At 29.6% G+C, this 16,916-nt stretch overlaps 1 protein-coding gene across 1 annotated transcript in view; it reads left to right on the top strand.

Annotated features, from left to right (window-relative positions):
• LOC119612032 (tyrosine-protein phosphatase 69D) overlaps window positions 1-16,916 on the top strand; it is a 314,226-nt gene that overhangs the window by 81,517 nt on the left and 215,793 nt on the right. The window contains exon 4 of the mRNA XM_037967748.1: window positions 5,381-5,623. Coding sequence (XP_037823676.1) covers window positions 5,381-5,623 — 243 coding nt within the window. The remainder of the gene's footprint in view (window positions 1-5,380; window positions 5,624-16,916) is intronic.

Below are 16,916 nucleotides of genomic sequence, written 5' to 3'. Positions count from 1 at the left end.
AAGCAAATGGTTAACTTTATCAAAAGCTTTGCTGAAGTCAGTATATATTACATCTGTTTGGTGCTGCTGAAGAAATCAACTAAAAATTATGGATGTTAGATGAAGAAGATTTGTTATAGTTGAGCATCTTTTCTGAAATCCATGTTGATACGGGGATATCAAATTTGAGACTTGATAGCATAATTGTTCAAGGGTGTGAAGTTAAATTCGTCTGCCAAATACGTCCCACACTACATAATGTAAATACGTTCCACATATTGTAAAATTCGTTTTCAAATTATTTAAAATTATTTTTTAATAAAACAAAGACCAAATAAAGTGTTTTTTAAGAAAAAAAGTAAAATTATATTAAAATTTATTCAAAAAATAAATATGTAAAATAAAACTTAGTTAAAATAATTGTATACTCGTTAAATATGGTGGTAAAATATATAATTTTCAAATGAAAAAAACAGACTCTTGGAGAAGACATGAATCGGGGTACCGAAAAACTGGAAATAGCCCAGGACTAGTTCTTTCCAAAAATATATAGGTTATATGCAACTCCAGCTCTGGGTAATTTAACGATTTTTTGAAAAAGCATAAAATTTTGCCAAAAATAGAGGAATTTTCAAGTGGATCAAAAGGGCATTTGGAGAAGACATTAATCGGGGTACCGAAAGACTGGAAGTAGCTCAGGACTAGTTCTTTCCAAAACTATATAGCTTATATGCACTTCCAGCTCTGGATAATTTTGACGATTTTTTGAAAAAACATCAAATTTTGCCAAAAATAGTGGAATTTTCAAGTGGATCCAACGGTCATTTGGAGAAGACATGAATCGGGGTACCGAAAAACTGGAAGTAGCCCAGGACCAGTTCTTTCCAAAAATATATAGGTTATATGCAACTCCAGCTCTGGGTAATTTAACGATTTTTTGAAAAAGCATAAAATTTTGCGAAAAATTTAGGTAGTTTCAGGTCGATACTATTATTCTTATTATGAAAAACATTTCAAAAATCAACTTCTGTTGTTCAATATTTGATATTTGATTTGAATTTTCGTTAACAGTTTTTACGTGTAAATAAAATACTTTCAATAAAAAATAAACATTTCTTGTTTATTTTTTATTTTTGTTAATATTAAATATCACTCAATGAACTCTTTTTAAAGAATTATCTTGACGGCAGTTCATAATTTTATTTTGTGAATAAATAATGAGAGTGATGGAGGTAGCAAAATATTGTTGTAAGTTTTCCATGAAAATTATGCATATTTTATTGCTTCGCTGCCAATAGGTTTGATCGTTTTGGGCGCTGTTAATTTGTTGTTGGGATCGCCGTTTTTTATATATGATTTCTGTAATTTGTTTATGACAGCACAATTTTTTTCTTGTGTTTTTTATATTCTCAGGTAATAATAATGTAAAAATAGAGTCCCTTCGACTCTACTAGTGAACTACCACGATAACCATTCTCAGGTAATATTTTTCGTATTCGTTGTGAAAATTGAAAAAACTCTACAATAAGTCAAAAAATAAAGCAATTGTTTGAGAAAATTCGCAAAATGTCATACCCAGTTGTCTTTCCTTTTGAGAAATCTTTGATTTTTAGGACATATTTCTAATTTTGCAATGACTTTATCTTGAAAGTCAAATGAATAGTGAAATTCTGTTGAATTTCTAGAAATTAAAAATTTTAAAAGATTTCATAAAAACACTAGTAAAGGAGAAATATGTTGTAATTCTTTGCGAATATTGGGAAATGTCTTAAAAAATTAAAGATTTCACAAAAACTCTAGAACAAGTCGAAAAAAGTTAAGCTCTTTGTTGAGAAAATTCTCAAAATTCCCTACACAGTTGCTATGGTGTCCGAAGTTTTGACCTTATTTAGGGATCGATTCTTTTATTGATCGTTTATAACAACACAAGTGTTGAGGATTGAAAGGTAATTTTTGTACGTATGTATGAATGTATTTTATGATTTTGTGTAACATATGCTTTTTATGTTTTTTCAAAAAATCTTCAAAATTATCCAGAGCTGGAATTGCATATAAACTATATATTTTTGGAAAGGACTGGTCCTGGGCTACTTCCAGTTTTTCTGTACCCCGATTCATGTCTTCTCCAAATGCCCTTTTGATCCACTTGAAAATTCCACTATTTTTGGCAAAATTTGATGATTTTTCAAAAAATCGTCAAAATTATCCAGAGCTGGAATTTCATATAAACTATATATTTTTGGAAAGAACTAGTCCTGGGCTACTTCCAGTTTTTCGGTACCCCGATTCATGTCTTCTCCAAATGCCCTTTTGATCCACTTGAAAATTCCACTATTTTTGGCAAAATTTAATGTTTTTTAAAAAAATCGTCAAAATTATCCAGAGCTGGAATTGCATATAAACTTTATATTTTTGGAAAGAACTAGTCCTGGGCTACTTCCAGTTTTTCGGTACCCCGATTCATGTCTTCTCCAAATGCCCTTTTGATCCACTTGAAAATTCCACTATTTTTGGCAAAATTTGATGATTTTTAAAAAAATCGTCAAATTTATCCAGAGCTGGAATTTCATATAAACTATATATTTTTGGAAAGAACTAGTCCTGGGCTACTTCCAGTTTTTCGGAACCCCGATTCATGTCTTCTCCAAATGCCCTTTTGATCCGCTTGAAAATTCCACTATTTTTGGCAAAATTTGATGTTTTTTCAAAAAATCGTCAAAATTATCCAGAGCTGGAATTGCATATAAACTTTATATTTTTGGAAAGAACTAGTCCTGGGCTACTTCCAGTCTTTCGGTACCCCGATTCATGTCTTCTGCAAATGCCCGTTGGATCCACTTGAAAATTCCACTATTTTTGGCAAAATTTGATGATTTTTCAAAAAATCTTCAAAATTATCCCGAGCTGGAATTGCATATAAACTTTATATTTTTGTAAAGAACTAGTCCTGGGCTACTTCCAGTTTTTCGGTACCCCGATTCATGTCTTCTCCAAATGCCCGTTGGATCCACTTGAAAATTCCTCAATTTTTGGCAAAATTTTATGATTTTTAAAAAAATCGTCAAAATTATCTAGAGCTGGAATTGCATATAAACTATATATTTTTGGAAAGAACTGGTCCTGGGCTACTTCCAGTTTTTCGGTACCCTGATTCATGTCTTCTCCAAATGCCCTTTTGATCCACTTGAAAATTCCACTATTTTTGGCAAAAGTTGATGTTTTTTTCAAAAATTCGTCAAAATTATCCAGAGCTGGAATTGCATATAAACTTTATATTTTTGGAAAGAACTAGTCCTGGCCTACTTCCAGTTTTTCGGTACCCCGATTCATGTCTTCTCCAAATGCCCGTTGGATCGACTTGAAAATTCCACTATTTTTGGCAAAAGTTGATGTTTTTTCAAAAATTCGTCAAAATTATCCAGAGCTGGAATTGCATATAAACTTTATATTTTTGAAAGAACTGGTCCTGGGCTACTTCCAATTTTTCGGTACCCCGATTCATGTCTTCTCCAAATGCCCTTTTGATCCACTTGAAAATTCCTCTATTTTTGGCAAAATTTGATGATTTTTAAAAAAATCGTCAAAATTATCCAGAGCTGGAATTGCATATAAACTTTATATTTTTGGAAAGAACTAGTCCTGGACTACTTCCAGTTTTTCGGATTCATGTCTTCTCCAAATGCCCTTTTAATCCACTTGAAAATTCCACTATTTTTGGCAAAATTTGATGTTTTTTCAAAAAATCGTCAAAATTATCCAAAGCTGGAATTGCATATAAGCTATATAGTTTTGGAAAGAACTAGTCCTGAGCTACTTCCATTCTTTCGGTACCCCGATTCATGTCTTCTCCAAATGCCCTTATGATCCACTTGAAAATTCCTCAATTTTTGGCAAAATTTGATGATTTTTAAAAAAATCGTCAAAATTATCCAGAGCTGGAATTGTATATAAACTATATATTTTTGGAAAGAACTGGTCCTGGGCTATTTCCAGTTTTTCGGTACCCCGATTCATGTCTTCTCCAAGAGTCTGTTTTTTTCATTTGAAAATTCTATATTTTACCACCATATTTAACGAGTATACAATTATTTTAACTAAGTTTTATTTTACATATTTATTTTTTGAATATATTTTAATATAATTTTACTTTTTTTCTTAAAAAAACACTTTATTTGGTCTTTGTTTTATTAAAAAATAATTTTAAATAATTTGAAAACGAATTTTACAGTATGTGGAACGTATTTACATTATGTAGTGTGGGACGTATTTGGCAGACGAATTTAACTTCACACCCTTTAATTGTTCAGTAATGATATTTTCGAATAATTTGGGTATTATGCTTAATTTAGCAATTCCACGATAATTTAAAATATCCGATTTATTTCCTGATTTAAATAATGGGACAATAAAAGAATCCTTCCAAACGCTGGGAAAATTACCACTCTTCTATGATTTATTTAACAAATACGTAAGAGGAATAGCAATATTGTCAGCACAGTTAATTAAAATACTGCTAGGGATTTTATCAGGACCAAAATTATGCGAAAATTTTAGTTTCCTTAATTCTTTAACTAAATTAGAAACATCAAAACATCGATGTGTATAAACTGTTTGGTTTGAAGTTATAGTATATGGATAGTCAGCAGAATCATTATAGGTTACATTAGAATAAGTTGTTGAGAAAAAATCCGCAAATAGGTTGCTTATAACTACTTCATCACTAGATTCATTTTGTTGAAACTTCATAGATGAGGGGAAGCCAGTTGATTGTCTTTTGGAATTGACAAATTTGAAAAACGATTTAGGATTACGTTTAAAATTATATTTCACTTTGTTTATATAATTATTGTAACATGATTTATTGAGCAGAGTATATTCAGCTCGACAAACAGAGTACTTGAGGTAATAATGATGAGAACCAGTTTGTTTAAATTTTTTGCTTGAACCAGCTGTTTATTATTCCATGTTGTTTATGTTTTAATTTTCTTTTGAGCTTTATTCTTATCAGAATTTATGAATTTAATTAGATAAATAGTTTTTTAAATTAAACTTTTAGTAATGATGTATCTTAATATAAAATTTCACCAAAATGAAGCAAATTTTTCACAGTTTTTTTTTAATAACAATAAATGATTTTAATTTTGTATTGATTATAAGATTAATACTGAAAATGCGGAGCAAATATTTTGCGGCTTTACACAGGCAGGTAATAATCCAATACGGAAATCATTTTTTTGCAATGCGTATTGAAACGATGGCACTTATTTGCTCTGGGTTGTAAAGGTTATCTTTATGAAATCACCTATAAACTCATTATCAGATAAGATAAAAGTAATTTAAGTACAGCTCTACATATCAATATTATTTTAAATTTTCATTAACAATGTGTATAAAATTTCAGTTTCTTTAAACTATTCTGTATCAAGTGACAACGATGGAAACATGGGAACAAATCTAACTGAGGAATCATCGCAAATCCTTGCTACGAAAAAAATTAGTAATTTTAAAGTAATGAACGGAAATGGCGAGAATTTTGCAAGCACTAAAGCATCAAACGAAAGAGTAGCATTAAAGGGTGCATATGAAGTATATGATGGTGAAATTGATATGAACAGCAACTATACTGGATATCTGGAAGTTATAGGTAAGTGTGTGTAATTTTGATTACACAAGCCAAATTAGAATTGAATATTTTGTTCATACATTACTGAACTTTTTATATAATTAAAAAAATATTTTTGCGTTTAAGGGTTAATATTGACTTTTTTAATGTCATTATACATATGGGTCTTATTTATATATTATTTTCATGTTTCATTTAAATGTATTGAAAACTAAATAATATTTCACTACGGTTTCATGAAAATTTCCCAATATTGCTTAATTTGGGTTAATTATGGGTTTATATTATTTGATTTTACTAAAACTTTAGATATACACTGGTGACCGAAACTAAATCAACTGATGAAATATTTACACTAACCCCTCGATTAACGTCGCTAAAATTTTTGTTCCTACGTCGCACAAAGGGTTGAATTTGGGACAAATGGAGATTAATTGAAAAAGTAAAATTAGTTTTTTTGAAAATTTCTTTTTACTCGGTTAAAGAGTAAAGACGTGCACAGTTACAACTGTTTGCACAAGTTTTGTAGTGTCTACCACTGTGAGTGCGTATTGATGAGTAGTTCTGGTACAAGTTGATATTGTTATTTTCTCAAACATAGGTTGTGTGAGTGAGTACAAAGAGAATAAGAGTAACATACTTGTTTTGCTATACTTATGCCAAACAAATAAAATAGATAATGATGGTTGTGCAACAAATAACTTATTGTATGCTGCAAGCGTATAAAAACACAGTTGTTTAGAAACATTTTTTTATTATTTTAAAATGTATATTCGGTATCTCGTGATCTATAGGAGATATCGTAGCAAAATTTAACATAGTTAGAGCTGAGGTGTTTGCGTATCTACTTACAATCTGTAGACTCCGTAGGTCCAATGGAGTCCAGTGGTAAGGCCCTTAAAATTGGTCACCTCGACTCAATTTTTTTTAAATCAATAAAAATGCATTTATGATCCGAATTAAAAAAAAAAACATTTTAATGGAAAAATACAAAACAAAACTTTTGAAAGGGTCCTTAGTTTCCTAATTGAGAATCCGGATCTCAGTACAATTTGCCAAAAAATAAGTTTTTAAATTTTGTCGAAATTCATCTCAAATATTGCCTAAAATGTAAAATTTGTAAGAATATTTTTGGTCCACAAAAAGACTTTTATTTAGCGCATTACAAAGGACACAAAGATTTTGAATTTTTTCGAAATATGTAAAAATTATCGTAATTTTAAGAAAAGTTTACAAAAATATTTAGTGTTTTAATTAATGACTTTTTTAATTTATGAAGGAATTCTGAAGCACTAAAAGTAATTCTGTGGAATAAAAGTACTTCAAACAATTTTATGATTATTTTTTCTAAAAAATGTAGGAAACTTTTTTTATAATTTGTACTGAGATCATTATTTTCAATAGGTGGGAAAATTATTTTTTATTTTTTTTTTTTCGAGTTCACTACGATACACATCATTTGAGACTTGTGCCCACTTTAAATCACAAAAAGCTGTTTCTCGTTACACTTTTCTTTAGGTCAGATATTACGCTTAGACTTTTTTTGAGATTTTTTGAGAGACATTTTTCAAAATTAAAAAAAATGTTCTTTTAAATGTTGTATTTTAATTTTTTTTTTTATCAAATAAATGATGATAAGGAATATCTATATATTTTCTTTTCATTAATTATTGATTTTATGTCGATTAAAAAATATAACTCTAGAGACCACCTAAGAATATTTATGTAAAATTTAATTTCAATAATTTCAATGTCATATGTTGTTTCTACTACATAGCTTTAAAGTTGAGAATTTTTTTTTTGTTTTTGTAAAAAGTTAAAATAATTTAAATTTGAACTATTTTGAAACTTCTATAACCTTTTTTAATACTTTAAAAGTGATATTTTTTATTATGGAATCATGAACTTCAGTCAATTAGGTGTGATCGAAAAAAATAATGGATTAAAAAAAAAACATGTTAAAATATTTTTATTATTTTTTCTTAAATATGTCCATTTTTTCGCTATTTTTGAAATATATGTAGAGTTTTAAATGGGTATTGGGTAACATTGGGAAAAATTTAAATTTTGTATTAAACTACAATATCTTGGCTTTAATAATCAAGAAAAAAGTTTGCGCGTTTTTGCGCGAATCATTTTTATTAAATAAATTGTAAAAATAGTCACTCATTAAAAACCAAATGTTCTTGTCTTAATTTGTTTATAATCGTTTTCGTTGTTATGTTATTGTTGTACTGAATTTTAATTCAGTTTGATTTATGTTTACAACAGAGACGATCAAAACCACTCACGTGATTATCGGGAATTTATATGAAAAGAAAAACTCCTTCCAATAGACAGTGACACAGCAGAAGGCGAAAATATTTCAGATGAAGAATAGTAATGGAGAGAAGTATAATAATTTTTGGCACCATGGGGAATATTAACGTGTTTTTATTATTTTATTATTTTTTAAAATAATAATAAATAATTTTAATAACACATTTGTAAAAACATATTTAAAAAATGGTTAATTATAGCTACTTATTTCCAAATTAAAGCAAATTGATAAGTCATGCTCATCTATATATATAAAATTCTAACGTTACTGACTGACTGACTGACTGACTGATTCATCATCGCACAGCCTAAACGGTTAAAGCTAAAGAGCTGAAATTTGGACAGGGGGTTGGTCTCCCACCAAATAGATCCACTAAGACGGGATTTTCATATCTCCTAAACTAGAAAAGATACAAAAATAGTTTAAAGCTTATCGTCGTACATTTAAAAAATAAGCGGAGAGGTGTCTGGTACTTTTTTCAATTTCGGCCCCTTTAGGGAATAAATGGGTAAAAACTGTATTTTGGTACTTTTTTTGCACCCCATGTATCTTTTAAACCAGTGAACAATATTTTTGACTCCTTCATAACTAAACCAGTGAACAATATTTTTGACTCCTTCATAACTTGACGAAAAAATAAAAATATAAATTTAGTACTTTTTGGTTATTCGGATGTTTAAGGGGTGAAAATTGTACCTATTTTTTCATAAAACATTGATTTTGGTTTATTAACTTATACATATAAATACATAATAACGGGCTCCCACTACGATGTTGCAACATTTTGGAATAGAATTTTTATTTCATTAATGGGTAGAAAAAAAGTACCAAAAGGGGTAAAAACGGGAAATTTGATTTTATTCAAACACAATGATCCAATTTAGATAAAATTTTTAGATTTAGAAACACTAAATATGCTAATGAGGTGTTATTTGGAACCCCGGTACCAAGTGATATTTTTTGGTACTTTTTCATTCTTCATCTGGTACTTTTTGAGTTTTCTTTGATATTGAAATCGAAACATGAAATTAATAATAAAGGGACTTTTCGGTACTTTTTCGTTCTACACAGGTATTTTTTTAAGTTTTCTTTAAAATTAAACCTAGAAGCATGAAATTAAGCATGTAGAGCCCGGAGTAAATGAGAATCTATAAAAGGGGACCTTTTGGTACTTATTCGTTCTACAAAAGGTACTTTTTGAGTTTTCTATAAAATTTAACCTAGAAAAATTAAATTAAGCATGTAGAGCCCGGAGTAAATGAGAATCTATAAAAGGGACATTTTTGGTACTTTTTCGTTCTTCAAAAGGTACTTTTTGAATTTTCTATTAAATTTAACCTAGAAACATGAAATTAAGCATGTAGAGCCCGGAGTAAATGAGAATCTATAAAAGGGCACTTTTTGGTACTTATTCGTTCTACAAAAGGTACTTTTTGAGTTTTCTATAAAATTTAACCTAGAAAAATGAAATTAAGCATGTAGAGCCCGGAGTAAATGAGAATCTATAAAAGGGACATTTTTGGTACTTTTTCGTTCTTCAAAAGGTACTTTTTGAATTTCCTATAATATTGAACCTAGAAACATGAAATTAAGTATGTAGAGGATGGATTAAGTGAAAACCTATAAAAGGGGACTTTTGGTACTTTTTCGTTCTTCAAAAGGTACTTTTTGGATTTTTGTATAATATTGAACCTAGAAACGTGAAATTAAGCATGTAGAGCCCGGAGTAAATGAGAATCTATAAAAGGGGACTTTTTGGTACTTTTTCGTACTTCGACTGGTACTTTTTGAATTTGGTACTTTTTCGTTCATCAAAAGGAATTTTCTATAATATTGAACCTAGAAACATGAAATTAAGTATGTAGAGCCTGGATTAAGTGAGAACATATAAAAGGGGACTTTTTGGTACTTTTTCGTTCTTCAAAAGGTACTTTTTGGATTTTTGTATAATATTGAACCTAGAAACGTGAAATTAAGTGAGGACCTATAAAGGGGGACTTTTTGGTACTTTTTCGTTCTTTAAAAGGTACATTTTGAATTTTCTACAATATTGAACCTAGAAACATGAAATTAAGCATTTAGAGCCTGGATTAAGTGAGATCCTATAAAAGGGCACTTTTTGGTACTTTTTCGTTCTTCAAAAGGTACTTTTTGTGTTTTTTATAATATTGATCCTAGAAACATGAAATTAAGCATGTGGAGTTAATTAGAATCTATAAAAGTGGGCCCTTTAGTAGACATAAAACTAAGCAATCAGGGACTTGAGAGAATGAAAATTTAAACTGGAATATTTTCTGGTACTTTTTCGTTCTTTAATTGGTACTTTTTGAATTTTCTATAATATTGAACTTAGGAACATGAAATTAAATAAAATAGGTCTTTTGGTACTTTTTCGTACTTCACTGGTACTTTTAGAGCTTTCTAAAATATTGAACATATAAACATAAAATTAAACACGCAGTATCCCAATTGAACGAAAATTGAGAAAGGATACTTTGGTACTTTTTTGTTCTTTTACTAATACTTTTCTATAATATTGAACCTAAAAACATAAAATTGGACATGCAGCTTCCTGACTGTATAAAAATCTGTATGCGATTTTTTTGGTTTCTGGTTGAAAATTAAACATGCGTCATCCTGATTTAATGAAAATATATAAAAAGGCACTGTCTGGTACTTTTTCGTTCTTCAACTGTTTTTTTTAATTTTCTGTAATATTGAGACTAGAATCATAAAATCAAACTTAAAGAGTTCTCTAAAAGGGGAATTTTTGATATTGCAGATATATATATATATACATTTACAATAATGATATTTATTTTATTCCATTACGATGAGGGTAGCGAAGCACACTGGGTATAGCTAGTATTCAATAAAAGTGTCAAATAAGCCAAATAGTACAAAGTATATACCTTCATTTCCAATTTAACTTTTTAAGTTATTGCTTTTCATTATAAAGATACAGGGTGAATCCATATCAAAACGGACAGAAAACAGCAATTTTCGGATTTACCATCTCCGATTTGAATGAAATTTCCCACACATATTATGGTTTGAAAGTGTTCTTTAAATCAATGACTTTTTGATCGGAATCCCATTCCAGACCAAAAATATCGCGCTTTGAAAACTTAAAAATATGTTAAAATTGTCTAAAAGTATATACATATAATTGCCCATAACTTTGAAATTCCTTTAAGTACAGGATAATTTTTGATTTCGTTATAAAGCCAAAGATATTGTCTTTAAAATCGTATAAATAAAATATTTTACTTCCAAAAGGTTAAGGGTCAATTTTTATAGTGTATTGTTCGATGCCAAATATATCAGACAGCCCCATATTAAAAATTATAATAGGACATGGTATGAGGATACCTATACTCTTTTCTATATTTTAGTGAAATTTTTTCGATGGAGACTCGTGTAGTTCAGGAGTTATTAACCAAAACGTAATTTAAAGCAAGTTTTTTTATACAAAATCGTATGAAAAATTAAACAAACAGAAAAAAATACAAAGTGGAATCAATTCAATTTATATGGAAAATGCTATGTATCTCTTAAACTGCAGGACCAATTTAAATAAAATGTACAAGAAAATTATTAAGAACGATTTAACCTTACTGAAAATTTACCTTGTTACCGCCCTGTTAAAATACAAGGTGAGGTATGTGGTGTTAAATGAGAGTACTTCGACTATAAAAAAATATTAAAGCTTCACAAATCTGCAAATAAGGACCGATTTGGCTGAAGTTGAATTTTTCTTATAGTAGACAATACGGGTATTATAAAACTTAATGGTAGTACTAAGTTATAAGTAAAATTGAAAAATTATTTTAGTTTAATTGTTTAACTTTTGTCCACTACTTTATTTAAATTATATCTCTTAAACCCTTAAATTTAATTAGTATTGCAATATGGATCTAGCTTTACTGTATTGTATAGATTACGAAAAGTTTATGATCAGTTAAATTTGATCTCATTTATAGATGATAGAAGCTTTAAAATAATTTTTGAAGTCGAAGAGTTAACATCTTAAACGCTGTTTTCACCTTTTATTTTAATATTGTGATGACAAAGGATACCTCCAGTAAGGCCTGATCGTCCTTCATAATTTTCTTGCACATTTCATTTAAATCGGACCAGTGGTTTATGAGATACAATGTAATTTACCATATAAATTGAAATTGATTCTAATGTGTATTTTTTCTGTTTGTTTAATTTTTCATACAATTTTGTATAAAAAACTGGTTTTAAATTACGCTTTGGTTAATAACTCCTGAACTACATGAGTCTCCATCGAAAAGTTTTCACTAGAATATAGAAGAGAGTTTAGGTATCCTCATACCATGTATTTTTATAATGTTTAACACGGGGCTGTCTGACCTATTTGACATTGAATTATACACTATGAAAATTGACCTTTAACCTTTTGGAAGTGAAATATTCTGTTTACACGATTTTAAAGACAATATCTTTGGCTTTAATATGAAATCAAAAATTATGTTGGACTGTAAGTAGTTTCAGAGTTATGGGCAATTATGTGTATGTACTTTTAGGAAATGTTAACATATTTTTCAATTTTCAAATCGCGATATTTTTACATTGGAATGAGATTCCATTCAAAAAGTCAATGATATGTGGAACATATTATATATTTTATATGTGTGGTAAGTTTCATTAAAATCGGAGATGGTAAATCCGACTGCTGTCCGCTTTCACATGGATTCTCCCTACAGCGAAAATTCTAAATCAAGTAATTATTTCCCGAAAAATAAAACAGCCCGTAAAAGCTTGCAATAAATTTTTTTGTTATGTATTTTTATGTGTTTTAACATATCGATGAACAATAAGATAAAATTAAAGCTCCCCTTAATTAATTTTGACAATTTCAACCCTCTGTGTGTCGTCAATCGATTTACCTCGCATCTATATATTTAAAAATGAATGTGTGTTTGTTTGTATGTTTGAACGTTATAGACTACTAAAACGGCTGAACCGATTTTATTCAAATTTTCACAGCGTATTCCAGTATGTCTGGAATAGGTAATAGGCTACTTTTTATTTTGAAATTCCAAGTGGGCAAGGAGCCACGCCCATATTAAGAAAATATTAAATCCGTATATTTTAGATAATATAACAGTTAGAGTCCTCAAATTTTGTCAGAGCAACTTTAGTGTCAATATAATTATTTAGGACAAAAAGTAGGCGAACTAGCATTAGGGGGTGTGGCACCTCCCATATAAATTTAATACAAAAATACGTTTATTTTGGAAACTATTACAGTTACAATCCACAGTGGGGCAAAATGGAAATTTTTTGGAAATAAATCTGGCATTTCTAAACGGCTGATCCGATCGGGATAAAATTTGGCGTGAGCGTAGCCAAGGAGTATTCGAAAATGAACCCTGCAGATGCCCCAGGGACGGCGCTGTGGCGGCTCAAAGTAGGGTACCTACGACATGTAAAATTTTTAAACTCGTGCCATTTTTTTGTTTTTCACCCAAATAAAGAGATTTTTATATTTTGTGAAAGCGCTCGACGAGATCTTGAAAAAAGATGCTTGGACATACTACTTATCTCTTATAATATCCGAGTTATAGGCATTTAAAAATTTAGTGATACAAAATTTACCATACCTTGGTCCGCCTTTTTTTGAATACCGGGCGTAATTTTGGACCAAATGGGCTCAATTATTTCTTGTTAGTTAGACAACAAAATTTCCAATAATATACAAAAAATTTCAGATCAATATCATTTACAGATCCCAAAATATACGTTTTTTAATTTAAAAATTCAAAAAATTTTAGATTTTTGCCGTTTTTTTTCCAAAAATGTGTCTTAACTCTTTTATTAATAAAATAAAATTTTCTTTAAGAACATATAACAATTTTATAGTTTTCTAAAAGGTATCTTTACGCAGAACGCTTTGGAGTAAAAAACTTGTCCTATTTTTTTGAAAATGTTGCCACTGCATCCTTCCGAATATGACCTATTTTTTATCAAAACTTCAACTTTGGGCGACATGTTCTAAAATCCCAAAGCTGGGATCAGAAAACTGAAAGCAGTTTTGGAAACCTCAATATGTTTTCTATTTACTCCAAAAGTATTTTCCCGGCCCTGAAAGAAATGTGGACCCTATGGGCAAAAAAGTAAAAAATCCCATTTTTGGGATTTTCATTCCTATTTTTGGGAATTGCGGGATGCCCTTTGACCTTTTAAATTTTTTTTTGCATTTTCTTATTTGAAATGACAAATTTAACAAGCGTTGAAAATTTCATTGAGTTTTGTTCATAAAAAAAGATTTTGTCATATATTACATATTTGTTTAATTTCTAAAACTATGATTTATATCAAAATTTTAATAGGGTCGCAGATAGCTACAACAATTTAGTCCATATTTATCCCTTAATATCATTTTTTAGTTAGATATGGAAATTCTCGACCCTTTACAAAAAATTTCATTTAAACCTGTGTCCTTTAATTTCATCTTTTTCATATTTTAGTATTAAGTATGACAGAACATACATTTGGTGTTGAATAAAATATTTGGACAATTTTTAAAAATTATTTAGTTAATTATTTTATTAAAGACTATAACATTGTATATACAATAAAAAAATTATAATTTTATTATGAGCCACGCACAACAACACCTAAATCACCCCACACAAACCACCTTTCCCGCCCACCGAAACATAAAACACAATTTAATACAATATCATCAGTTAGTATAATAGCTATTTTTATTTGAACTGTTTATCTTAAACATAATACAATTAATTCTTTCAACCTACTTATATAGTTAATTCCTAACACTACTTATTTTCTATAAAATAATCTGTCATGTCGGTATACATATCCATGTTATATGTTCTTAAAGAAAATTTTATTTTATTAATAAAAGAGTTAAGACACATTTTTGGAAAAAAAACGGCAAAAATCTAAAATTTTTTGAATTTTTAAATTAAAAAACGTATATTTTGGGATCTGTAAATGATATTGATCTGAAATTTTTTGTATATTATTGGAAATTTTGTTGTCTAACTAACAAGAAATAATTGAGCCCATTTGGTCCAAAATTACGCCCGGTATTCAAAAAAAGGCGGACCAAGGTATGGTAAATTTTGTATCACTAAATTTTTAAATGCCTATAACTCGGATATTATAAGAGATAAGTAGTATGTCCAAGCATCTTTTTTCAAGATCTCGTCGAGCGCTTTCACAAAATATAAAAATCTCTTTATTTGGGTGAAAAACAAAAAAATGGCACGAGTTTAAAAATTTTACATGTCGTAGGTACCCTACTTTGAGCCGCCACAGCGCCGTCCCTGGGGCATCTGCAGGGTTCATTTTCGAATACTCCTTGGCTACGCTCACGCCAAATTTTATCCCGATCGGATCAGCCGTTTAGAAATGCCAGATTTATTTCCAAAAAATTTCCATTCTGCCCCACTGTGCAATCTTCAAATTTTGCACGAATAACTTTAACATCCACCTAAACATTTTGGGTAATAAATTGGAACTACCCTTGAGGGGGGCGGCACCGCCCATATTAATTAAAGACAAAAATTCGTTTATCTTGGAAACTAATGGAACTAAATTCTTCAAATTTTGTACGAAGAACTTAAATATTCATCTGAACATTATGGAGAAAAAAAGCGGACTTTCATTTGGGGGGTCTTGAAGCCCACATATGAATCAAATAGAAAAATTCGTATATCTGAGAAACTATTAGAGCTAGAATCTTCAAATTTTACATGACGAACTTTGAAATTCATGTGAACATTTAGAGCATAACGGGCGGACTTTCAATGGGTGGCTTGACACAACATATATGAATTAAATACAAAATTTCGTGCATTTTGGAAACTTTTATATTATTCAAATTTTTTATAGATAGATAGAAATTGGCGATATCGTAAAGGATTTTTATTTATACACATTCCTTTTAGGGTAGCAAAGCACAATGGGTATAGCTAGTGATCTATATATGTATATAAAAATGTGTGTATGTTTTTATGTGTTTGTTTGGACTTTATAGACTGCTAAACGGCTGGACCGATTTTCCTGAAATTTTCAGAGTGTCTTCCAGTATGTCTGGAAGGAACTATAGGCTACCTTTTATTTTAAAATTTCAAGTGCCACGCCCACATACAATATAAGTATTAAAAGTCGCATATCTCAGAAACTTTGACATCCACTGAACATATGGGGACAAAATGGGCGGGCTAGAAAAAGTGGGCGTGGCATCCATATAAAGAAAACCTTAAATTAGTATATCTGAGAAAATATAACAGCAATATAGAGTCTTCCAAATTTTTTGAGCCACTGTAGTATCAACATTATCTGGGAAACTATTTGAGCTAGAATCTGTAAATTTTGCTCGAAGCTCTTTAACATCCATGTGAACTTTTGGAGTAAAAATTGGCGGACAAGCAATAGGGGTCGTGGTACCTCCCATATGAATTAAATACAAAAATTCGTTTATCTGGAAACTATTATAGCTAGAATCTTTAAATTTTGCACGAAGAACTTTGACATTCATGTGAACATTTGGGTAATAAATAGGCGGAGTAGCAATAAGGGGCGTGAAACATCCCATATGAATTAAATACACAAATTCGTATATCTGGGAAACTATTAGATCTAGAATCCTGAAATTTTACACAAAGAACTTTGACATTTATGTGAACATGGGAGATACCATATCCCTATTGCGGACTATCAATACCTCCCGTATGAATTAAAATAAAAATTCGTATAAGTAACTAATAGAGCTAGAATCTTCAAAAATCGTAAAGTGGGGTTTTTATTTATATTGGTTTTAGGGTAGCAAAGCACACTGGGTATAGCTAGTTATTTATAATCAAAAACAAGCGAATTCCAGTCATTAGCAGAAAAACTGGATAAAATTATCATTTAATTTATTGATGAAAAATGCAATTTCTGAAAAGGATTATAAGGGCACTACCAATCAAAAAATTATATTACTCCGCA

The sequence above is a fragment of the Lucilia sericata genome, unplaced genomic scaffold (genome assembly GCF_015586225.1).
Source record: "Lucilia sericata isolate MDLA Ls3-8-SP2 unplaced genomic scaffold, ASM1558622v1 Contig000033F_arrow, whole genome shotgun sequence".
In the NCBI taxonomy this organism is placed as follows: domain Eukaryota; kingdom Metazoa; phylum Arthropoda; class Insecta; order Diptera; family Calliphoridae; genus Lucilia; species Lucilia sericata.
This window is presented reverse-complemented; position numbering and strand designations above follow the sequence as displayed.